The 11,492-nt window shown below is 40.0% G+C and overlaps 3 protein-coding genes across 3 annotated transcripts; all 3 read right to left on the bottom strand.

Annotated features, from left to right (window-relative positions):
• Window positions 1-22: 22 nt before the first annotated feature.
• LOC144663517 (histamine H2 receptor-like) lies at window positions 23-1,792 on the bottom strand. The gene has a single exon (XM_078524486.1). It carries the CDS (start codon window positions 1,677-1,679, stop codon window positions 648-650), a length of 1,032 nt encoding a protein of 343 aa, XP_078380612.1. The 5' UTR covers window positions 1,680-1,792; the 3' UTR covers window positions 23-647.
• A 3,660-nt stretch (window positions 1,793-5,452) lies between these two features.
• On the bottom strand, window positions 5,453-6,635 carry LOC144664505 (trace amine-associated receptor 6-like). The gene has a single exon (XM_078525668.1). It carries the CDS (start codon window positions 6,633-6,635, stop codon window positions 5,706-5,708), a length of 930 nt encoding a protein of 309 aa, XP_078381794.1. The 3' UTR covers window positions 5,453-5,705.
• A 3,595-nt stretch (window positions 6,636-10,230) lies between these two features.
• LOC144664000 (5-hydroxytryptamine receptor 1B-like) lies at window positions 10,231-11,318 on the bottom strand. Its single transcript, XM_078525095.1, has one exon. The coding sequence runs from the start codon at window positions 11,291-11,293 to the stop codon at window positions 10,256-10,258; it is 1,038 nt and encodes a 345-aa protein (XP_078381221.1). The 5' UTR covers window positions 11,294-11,318; the 3' UTR covers window positions 10,231-10,255.
• Between the last annotated feature and the right edge of the window lie 174 nt (window positions 11,319-11,492).

The following is an 11,492-nucleotide window of genomic DNA, read 5'->3' as shown; positions in this document are numbered from 1 at the left end:
CCATTGGTTCATTATAGTCTACATATACATGCAGGTGCGATTACACACTTTGGTTTTGAGCAGTGTACTGAATGCAGACTGCAGACCATAACATTGTTTGCCGTTCAGTAGTCCATTAAGTTCAACATACACAGGCGTTGTATCGTTGCGGTCTGGATGGAAATGCTAGAATTTCAGTTATCAGTTCAAAAATTTCTCAGCTACCAGTTAAAATTTCAACCCATTTATCGGCTATCAGTATATTTTTTGCATGCAGAACTCATTTCGTCATTTCTCAGGTAACGGTTACAATTTTGACCAATTCTTAGCTATCGATTTAGCCCCGTCCTCGACCCGTCCAGACCCTCATGGTTGGGTGGCATACTCCTGCGAGACATTCATACAACCGTGTATTTTAGCCACCACCCGTACCCCCTAGCCACCCACCGCTCCATTTGTGTGTGGGAATCTTTGTCTCAGCCAAAAAAAATGGAGTCCATAGAACAGGACGCCTGGCCATTTCCCCTTTTACTCAATCAGGCGTTTAAGTGAATTTTACAACAAGAAAGCAATGACACAGAATCCATGACATTGTTCCAGTCCCTCTCTTCTACTGCTTTCTGGCTTCTGGCAGAGAAAGAAAGCTGGTGTCAAGTGTTTGGTGTTAACTACGCTGACACGGAAGAGAAGCTCTGCAATCGCATGGCAGCTTCTTGTTCCTTATCACAAGCGTTCTCTCTAGTTTGGATTTCCTCGGTCCCTGTGACGTCATCACCTCTCTGACCCAAGCTCTGGCAATTACAGTAACAACACGCGCCATTTCGGACGATTCGTTTTAACGCCTGTTTAAATTCTCTTGATCTCAGAAAATAAATCCAAGGATTAACCGCTGAGCTAGCAAAAGCCAGAGTATCCACCCAAAACCATGTGATGTAGTCAATATGGATTTTTAAGCAATCGTCTGACGTCAAGGATTGAACAAAAGACAGTATGCAAGATGGAAGCCACAGAGAAAAGCATGCTCCGATGACGACAGCCGCTGTCCATGTGGCTTTGCGGTTTTTCAGCATTTTGATCGCTTCACGTCGGTTTACAATATGTTCACATGCTATTCTCCGTGCTTGCGCTTTGGCCGTTTTGTAGATGCGAAAATAACAAAATGAGATTGCTGATAACGGTATGATAAACACAATAGTGTAGGAAACCAACCACAATGTCGGGAGCGCGTTTAATCGATCTGTGACAAACACTCGAGGGAGAGGTATAAGGAAAGAGCAAGTCCATATCAATACAATTAAACGTAAACATCTCTCGGTTGTCACGTACATTTCGTACCGAAACACAGACACGATAGCTAGATATCTGTCGATGCTCACACCACATAAACTGTAAGTTGTAGCGGTGAGAGTTTGCAACGTAATAACCGCTGTGACTACGGCCAATGGGTGCGAGCTGTCCCGAATGGCCATCCCTGCTTTCACGGCGTATAACGGATTCATGATTAAACCCACGGAGAAATCGGCAACGGCAAGCGACGCAATCAAGTAATTAGAGTTCGTTCGTAGACCAGGAGTCTTGTAAATTGCAAGAAAGATCAATGAATTGCCGAGAGTTGTCAGGACGCTTAGAAAAGCATTTAAAATGCTAACAGGCAGTAGATTCGACGTAGAATTAGAGTTAAAGCCGCAAGTTTGATCCATTTGTAAAGTCCTGTGTTGAGATCGATAATTAGTCAACTCTTTCTATATTGACAGTCTTGCCACTGAAGGGTTTTGCGTTTGAAAGTTAAAAATAAACGCTCTGTACATGTTCCTTTTTAGGAATATTTATAACAGCTGCCAGATAAGATTGACGTATTCGCTTGGACATTTTATATCTTGCAAGGTTGCCCGACATTGAATTTGACATCTATCAACATGAATCTGGGAACATGGCAACATACCATGCAATTAAGATTGTTCAGGTGGTCGGGAAAGAACTTAAATCTTATTATGTTTGGTTAAGCAAGAACGACCATTATGACAAGCATAGTGATTCTCCTTCCGAAATCATTTGAAATTTGAGACTTCCTCAATTTCGAACGCAGGATTTAGACCATATGCTTCAGGCAATTTCGCACGTACGCGTACTGTGCTAAAAACAGATCACGTTCCGGTTTGCTGCGCTATAAACAAAACAGTGGGGACCGGAGGACAGGGTTAATGGAAATTTTCGCCGCGCAATATCAACTCAAGGGGATAGAAACTAATCAAGATATTTTAGCCACAATATAACCATCTCTCCAAACATAGTCTTAATTAGAAAACAGCATAATATATTTCCGAAATGAAGTATTTTATAGCAATTTAATGTAGAAGCATAGTCAGTGGTGACATTAGTTGTGATAATAGCAGAATCCACTCGATAAAAGAGACTGTGAAATACATAAACATAACTCATGGCACAGGCTAAGTTTCGGAAAAGCGGATAAAGGATTCGAGAAAGAAAACTGAGATATGGCGATGAAATTCCGCGGAGAGCGCGTGCGTAGTCGTGACACGTCACGAACAAGCAACCATAACAACAAATTAAATGCAATCCACAAAATGAAATCTGTCAGGAGAAGATAAAATGAAATGAAATAAACTCTTTTAGTACAAACATAACGCCATAAAAACAGTGATAATCGACACTGATTATGAATAGGTACATTTGGCGGGAAAATTACATGTTCAAGTTAATTTACTAATGAAATATCTGTCTTCTTTTTACTTGCGCTTTTAACTGTTTCTAAACTTCTCGCACAGGGCTTTAAAAATAAACGTTAAACGAAACTATTATTATTATTAATTTGCAAATTTTACCTTCTATTTGATGTTTTATAGTGCAGGTGAGGTACTTGATGAATAATACGTTTGTAAATCAAGCGAAAGCGGTTTCATTGCTTCGTCTACAACTTCTTTCAGGTCCTTCAAGTAAATGCGCGACAAAGTTCGTTTCGCGACGCAGTGCAAAGTCAAAAAGTTGACGTCATAAAGACAATCTGATCCGTCAAAATATTTTACCGCGCGCTCATTTTCACGGCTGCGCAGCCACTCGCGTGGAAGTGAGGTCATGCAGTGAGATAATATTTTACGTTGACTTAATAACCAGCTCAGACCGGTATCTAGCTATTTAAACTAGTAATAATCATGAATTAGCGGAGTGCGTTCGAAACAATTGTGTGTGCCTTTTATTCGCCCGCTTTACACGATTGACCTCCAAAGACGCGAACACAAGCACATCGAAGAACATGGACGACTACGTTGTTTATGCGCATCCTTACTGCACACGTAATTCATGTCGCAATAATTAAGCGCGCGCTGATGGTCGCCTTTGCGTTAACTTCGCTTGCAGCTTTTAAATGGCCGGTAACCCCCGAATTCAGTTTTTGATGGACGACTTCCTCTTCCAATTCGCAGCAAATTGTAAGAAATTGAACAAAAATCAATGAGGGAAGTTTAAAAATGTTTTTATCGAATTCTCACTGAATCCTGCTTTGTCGCAGCTTTTAGGCGTGTGCAAATGTGTCATCGCTAATTGCGTTCGACGGTAGGAGAACGCATCCTAATCTTGCGGTGGCCTGTGGCCCCGTGGTTGTCCTGTGAACGCGCAAGCGAAAGTGGTTCTATGTGTGGTACTATGTATGTCGGTATGTGGCAAGTGATTAGACATTAGAAAGCAATTAATTGCGTCACAGCAACATCAACAAAGGCAGCGCGCGCAAAAACAATTCATGAAGCCGATAACGGTAGGCTGTAAACATTTTTTGTGTGCGACGGTAGGAGAACAAATCCTAATCCTGTGGTGGCGTGTGGTCCAGTGGCTTTCCAGTGAAAGTCGTTTTATGTGTTGTTCTATGTATCTTGGTATGTGGCAGGTTGCCTAATTAATGGCGTCGCATTTTCTTCGGAGAGACCCTGGGAACGAGGTTGATTCGTTCTAATGATCTTCTTCGGTTTGCGTTTTCGAGCTTACCCTGAAAGTTATGCTGAAAAATAAACGTTTCGGCAGTCTTCCTTTTAACAGTAGTTAAAAAAATGGCTGTGCTTGCCTCGTGCACTGTTGGATTGAGATTGTTTCACTGATAGTTTCAAGTGTGTTGGATGCGCACTTTATGTTGCACATGCGGTCGTTTTAAATTTGTATGACGATATAAACAGTCGTGTAACTCGGATTACGTTTGCTAGCCTTATCTTGGGTACCTATCTTGGGTCGAACGCACTTCTCTAATCTCTGATTATTACTAGTAATAAGATTTACTTTAAGGAACGTCACTAGCTGAATCAATTTAATACTAGATCAATATAAACAATATTAGGAAGAGAAAATTGTATTTCAGGGATTTATTTGCAATAGTTTTGGACTGAAAGAGACTGCAACCAAATTCAGTAACGAGACGCGATATTTCAAATTTAGGGTGGTCTTTTGGAAATCTAATCTCCGCAACGAATTCAGTGACCCCCAATATTATTACACTTCTGAGATGGGTATAAATCATAATCTCACAGCGGTGAAAGTTTTACAAAAAAAGTCAATGTGGGAAGATGTTCGCGCGGACGTAACTAAACTTCAAAGCGACACATGAAATGCCTCATTCGATTTCAGCTTTTTTTCGAGTTCGATGGCTGACTTAAACTCTACTTCCCTGGATGATATGCTTCCCATGACATTTTCGGTATTATTTTAACTTCGGGTACACGTTCCACGCATTAATTTTGTTTACGCAAAAATGCAAATTCGACGCCATTTTGATATGCATGAGATTGAGGCCATCTGTATGAGGTCGAGGTCACTTGTAGAAGTCAAAAAAGTCTGAAACGGTTATGGCATCGGGCGATCGATACCCGCGGGACTGAACCATAGAACCCGCGGGACTGACGTCGGACAAACGACGTGATTAGTATGCATGCGTTCTCCTTCGTCGAACGCAATAAAAAATATGAAAGGGGGAGGTATTAAACTGGCTAACACCGTTTACTTCCGACAATATATAAACCTGTGCTAATATTTGATTACTTTTTTCTTTGCTAATAATAATTTTAGAGTGACGGCAGCAGTTGATGCACATATACATAAATCCGCGGCATTTTGCATCGAAAAAGAGTTAAACGGATTTGGATAGGCGCTGTCCCCCGCTTTACTAATACTGCTTTGTATTCTACATACCCGAGAACGTTTTATCATATCGCAACGACTCAGGATATGATTTTTGTACATAAGTATCAATGCCACAATTCCAAGGCTAGTTTAAGAAACCTTCCAGCAGTGTACCTCCTCCAAGATAACAAATTTATTTTTGGCGATAAGCCCGAAAGTACGGCAAAATGTAAAATATAATAAATGACAAAACTCCTCTCTCTACTTTAAGTGAAAAACTGAAACTATTTCACTTTATTCTTAATGCAATATTTACAGCGGTACATGAAATACAGAGGCTTTCAGTGCAGTGGAGCTAAAGTTGTCGTTCGTTTAAACTTGACCAAGAGAAAAATTTTCTCTTGTTTTAGGTATATGAGACAAATCAGATAAGACATATTAAGAGTTTTCACCAGTTTTGCTGTCGACTAAATTGTCCAAACTTGACGACCATCGACAGTATCCTGAGTATTATAAAGTTGTTCATGTTGTTAGCTTCAGTCGTTTCAGAACCAGACAGAACTGCCAGAGATAAATGGTGTTACCTTGCATGTCTATACTCCGAACATTCATTTCATGCACAGAGTTCGTTTAATAGAACTTCTGAAATCCCGAATTCTCATTGCATAGATCCAAGGATCCACTGCTGAGCTTGTAAGTGCCAGAGACGCCGTCCACATCCACGCTCGGTTGTAATGCCTGCGACGACAAAAATCACTTGTGACGATCTGCAAAATGCTGGTAATACTCATGGGCATTGAAAGGGAAACCGCTAGAAGAACAACAATTGCAATCGTCCAAGCTGTCTTCTTTGTCTTTTTAGCTTCCATTGTAGGAGTTGTTTCTGCGTCGGTTACCGCGCTTTCCTCGTCTCGAGAAACGGCCGAGACACTGCTCTCTGCAACAGTGATTCGCCTTGACTGCTCGCGCGCCGCCTGCAGAATCTTTCCATAGCAATAAAAAATGATCGGCATAGGAACAAGTCCAGTCAGCACGCCACTGACAATCCACATTTTTGGCAAGTCCTCGTTGCTGATTGCAAAGTAAAAGGCATTCAGCGCGAAACCGAATAACCAGACGATTCCGATTGCGATGTAGCAACGCTTTACTGTAACTATACCATAGTATCGCAATGGGTAGATAACCGCAATGTATCGCTCGATACTCATCACACATAAAGTATGCATGATTATTATAGAGCTAGAGCAACCAATAAAGCTTTCCAGCTGCAATAGATACTCTTCTCTGTATTGCCAGGAGACAACGTTTGTGAGCAAGATGTATAACGGGTTCACTGCGAGACCCACGAAGAGATCGATGGCGGATAAAGAAGCTACCAGATAATAACACGGCTGATGAAGTGTTTGGTTTTTGAAGAAAGTTATCAGTACAATAACATTTCCAATTATGGCCGCTAATCCGGAAACTGAGTTCACAATTCCCAGGATTATCGCTGAGGCAGAGGATATCTCTCCCGTGCACTGGAGTTGATCTGCCATCACTGAGTCAAAATTGCGAGCAATTCTGAATTAAAACGGGTGTAAATACAAACGTCTGTGCCCAAAACAAAAACGCTGAAAAGGGCAATTGAAATGAATTGCCTTTCTCGTGACAACTAGAAGAAAAACAATATAATTAAAGGAATTTCGAATTGTTTTTCGAAACACTTTTGTAGTTCCGACTTAGTTAGAATTGATCCCCCGAAGTTAAAATTCGGGATACTGTATTGAAGCAAGGATAGTACTTCTGCTATCCATGATTAAACAGATGGCCCGCTGAATTCTTTATTGCAATTTTCATTTGTTTCCTAGAGATAAACAATAAATTGTTTATATTCAAACATAAGAAATTAGACATTTTTTGTCAGTTTACTTTTTTAGTGAATGCTGGTATTAGGTGTATATTCGATTGAGTTCGATCATACGAGTAATTAAAAAAATCAGAAAACCGCGAAGCAAGGGTCTAATTTGTCCATCAAGAATATGATTACAAAAAGGGTTGGAGAGCACAAAAAGCACTGTAATTGACAAAAAGAAGTCCGTATTAGTAACTCTGATAAATCTTAATTTTCTTTTTGTTCAGTGAATAAAAAGATAACAGTTGAGTTGTTTTTGGCGAAGACTTATACTGTCCATCTACACAAGTGTGATAAGTTAACTGTCCAATTCATACTCAAATTTGGCTTGCTGATTACTAACCAGATTAAAGGTTTTTGTTAGGCCAAGTAAAAAAAAAATGTTTCTCGTCCCCGCCCGCTTCATTTTTTTGGGCCCGCTTCTCTTTTTTTTTTTTTTCATTGTTCTCAGGGGCGGATCCAGGGGGGGTGGATTGGGTGGCTAGCCACCCCCCTTGATCCACCAGAAAAATGAAAATAAACACATTAAAAAAGAAAATAAGGACAATGATACTGGGTAAGGTAAAGAAAGTGTTAATATTTTTAGCTAAAGTAAATTTTACATATTTGTTAACATCCACCTTCCTTAGCCAGGCGGCCGTTCAAAGTTAAGGACGGCCACTTTTCCGAAACAGGAGATTTTCGACAGCCTGTTTTACGAACTTTTGTGCTTAATGTAACAAAACATGTCTGTATAATTTTAAAAAAATACATTCCTTTAAGCTTTCAAGAGTTGTTTTAGCCTTGCATGATTTTCTTCTCCATATTTATCTTTTTAGCGGGGTTTCTTACCGTTTTCTTCACATCGAAGCGATTTCTCAAGCAAAGCCGCTGTTCTAAGAACACTGACTTACCAAAATGTCCCCAGACCACTTTGCCACGAGCTAAAAATTTCCACGCACGTTGGTGAGTAAAACAACGCATATCTGTTCTTTCGTGTAAGTTCGTGATTTGCCAACTTCAAATTTCAATCACTGTTCATGAGAACTAGAGTTTCTGTCCCAAATATAACTCAAGGTAAGTTAAGGGAAGAATAGTGTTGCCAAATTATTAAGGAAAAACAGCGGTTTTATAACTTAATTGAAAGATGTTTAAAGCTGCTCAGAATCGCGGAAATCATGTCTAAGAGGCTTTAACTTTTCAAAATTTTCTGAGGGGGCATGCCCCCAGACCCCCCTAGTGGGAAGGAGCCTACGGCCCCATGAAATATGGGTCTTAGGCCCGAAATAATTTGGACTCGCACTTTCAAAATCCTGTCTAAAAGCCTGATATCCCCTCCCTCCACCCCCATAAAAAACTTGGGACTTAAACAAGATAGTAAACAAAAATATTGGTAAACAGCCACCCCCCTTTGAAAAATCCTGAATCCGCCCCTGGTTCTTTCTATTTCTTTCTATTTAAAGGAGTGTACAATAAAATTTTATCTTATCTTATCTATCTTATTTGTTATTGGGAAAGTTGGAACGAACAAAAACCAACAGGCGTTACTCCTCACTTAAGTACAAAGAAAATTCTGTAAGACATGGCTTTTGTCTGCGTTTAAATACGAAATCAGGCCACAAATTTTAAGTCTCGGCACGCTAGGTCCGTACTGGAGAGGTCAGGATTTATTTTGCAAGTTCGCTTCTGGAGAATTTGACGATGGAGGAAATAACAAATAACAAAAAAAGCGCCCACCCGCTCTCTTTTTTATAAAAATCCGGACGAGAAACATTTTTTTTCTTTAGTTGGCCTTGCAGTTTCAGTTAATTTTAATAGCTTGAGTCGTGTCTGGAACGCTCTAAAACTATGGATATACTTGCTTGGCCACGTGTATTACATTACGTACAAAGCATTGTTCCTAGGCCTTTAGTAGCTTGTTTCGAAAAAATACAAAATTCAACCACAATTAATAAAATGAATCGTTTTGTGTGAGGTCAAAATTAAACGTTTAGGCTAGATAGTTCTGCTCTACAAACAGGCGTCATACACAGTGATCTGCTTTGGTTTAATAAAGCTTCGTAGCAAGTTATAAACAAAACAAGAAAAAAAATTGCGGATGCATGGGGTTTTTTAAGGTTCTAAGTCACTTTGTTCCGGATAACTTTAAATTTGTTGCTCTTAGTAGCCATCTTTCTCTTATATATTCTAATTTATAGTTTTTATAGAGAGATCTTTCAATAATTTCATGGCAAAAGAATAAGCACACATAAGCTACATAACGCTATGTTTAATAAACACTGTGCACATTTCATAAATATAGATAATATAAAAGATGGATTATTTAAGGGGGCTGTGTCAATATGCGTATTTATTTAGTGGAAACAAAAAAGTCAAACATTATACACGAGTTGTAAGATCGGAAAGAAAACTTTTAACAATCAAAACATATTATTATACATTAGAATTACTTTGAATCATGTGATTGGTCGAGAGCATTCAGTCAATATACAGTAGCATGTGAACTTGACATGATAACCCAATATCTGCAGCAGATATTGGGTTATCATGTCGAGTTCAAAGTCCGCCTAGTTTCCAAGCCCCTCGTCCGCGTAGTGCTGTCAAACGTTTGAAAATATGGCTAAGCGATTCGCCTCCGTTTCCGAAGAGGAATTGAAAGTTTTGATCGAGAATAAAGATTCTAAAAACACCAAGAGAACAACAAAAACAAATGTAAAAATTCTGAATGACTTTTTGAGGCAGAAGAACCTGGAGGAACCACAAGATAAAACCGCTTTGGCCAAGGTTCTGTCGAAGTTTTACGCTGGCGCTAGAAAAAGTGATGGCAAATTGTTTGAAAACGTATAATAAAACAATTATTGAATTCAGTTTTCGCATGATATTGTGAATTATCAAAACCTCGTGTCTTTGTTATCTGCCTCAGCCTTCGGCTTCGGCAGATAACACAGACCTCGGTTTTGATAATTCACGATATCATGCTCAACCTCATCCAATAACTGTTTACATCTCGAATTTAGATCAAACCTATATTTGAGACCCCCACCTCCCCCTCCCCTTCCCATATGTTTAAAGTGCTGTCCATAGAAAGGAATGTTAAGTCCTTAAACTATTTGTCTCCTTTACCGTTGATCACATGTCGTCAAAGAAACGTTTATGATCTTACGTCATTTCTAATGTTATTGTTCATCAAGTCCAATACCGCTCTGTGGCCCAATCTTAGGCTTCTCGTAGAGCCGAGGGGAGCTCGTGCCGAGTTCATAAAAGTTCCTCGGATTTGGAGTTAATTTAGATTATTGCTGAAGCGGAAGAAAAGCTCTGCATTTTCATAACAGTTTGCTGTTCCTTGTCACAAGCTTTCTCTTTAGTTTGGATTTCCTCGGTCCATGTGACGTCATCAGCTCCCTGACCCAAGCTCTGGCAATTACAATACCAACACACGCCACTTCGGACGATTCGCTTTAACGCCTGTTTAAATTCTCTTGATCTCAGAAAATAGATCCAAGGATTAACAGCTGAGCTAGCAAAAGCCAGAGTATCCACCCAAAACCATGTGATATGGTCAATATGCATTTTTAAACAATCGTCTGACGTCAAGGATTGAACAAAGGACAGTATGCAAGATGGAAGCCACAGAGAAAAGCATGCTCCGATGACAACAGCCGCTGTCCATGTGGCTTTGCGGTTTTTCAGCATTTTGATCGCTTCACGACGGTTCACAGTATGTTCACATGCTATTCTCCGCGCTTGCGCTTTGGCTGTTTTGTAGATGCGAAAATAACAAAATGAGATTGCTGATAACGGTATGATAAACACGACAGTGTAGGAAACTAACCACAATGTCGGGAGTGCGTTGAATTGATCCGTGACAAACACGCGTGGCAGAGGTATAAGAAAAGAGCAAGTCCATATCAGGGCTATTAAACGTAAACATCTTTCGGTTGTCACATACATTTCGTACCGAAACACAGACACGATGGCTAGGTATCTATCGATACTCACACCACCTAAACTGTAAGTTGTAGCGGTGAGAGTTTGCAACGTAGTTACTGCTGTAACTACGGCCAATGGGTGCAAACTCTCCCGAATAGCCAGCCCCGCTTTTACAGCGTACAACGGGTTCATGATTAAACCCACGGAGAAATCAGCAACGGCAAGCGACGCAATCAAGTAATTGGAGTTCGTTCGGAGACCAGGAGTCTTGTAAATTGCTAGAAGGATCAATGAATTGCCGAGAGTTGTCAGGACGCTGAGAATAGCATTTAGAATGCTAACAGGCAGTAGATTCGACGTAGAATTAGAGTTAAAGCCGCAAGTTTGATCCATTTGTAAAGTCCTGTGTTGAGATCGCACAATTAGTCAACTCTTTCTATATTGACAGTCTTTCCATTGAAGAGTTTTGCGTTTGAAGGTTAAAAATAAACGATCTGTGCATGTTTCTTGTAGGAATACTAATATATATAACAGCTGGCAGATAAGATTGACGTATTCGCTTCGACTTTTTGTGTCAGTGCACTTTCTCCGT

The sequence above is a fragment of the Oculina patagonica genome, chromosome 8 (genome assembly GCF_052425735.1).
Source record: "Oculina patagonica isolate OP01 chromosome 8, crgOcupat, whole genome shotgun sequence".
NCBI lineage: Eukaryota > Metazoa > Cnidaria > Anthozoa > Scleractinia > Oculinidae > Oculina > Oculina patagonica.
Note: the sequence above shows the minus strand (reverse complement) of the source record. Positions and strands in the feature narration are given on the sequence as shown.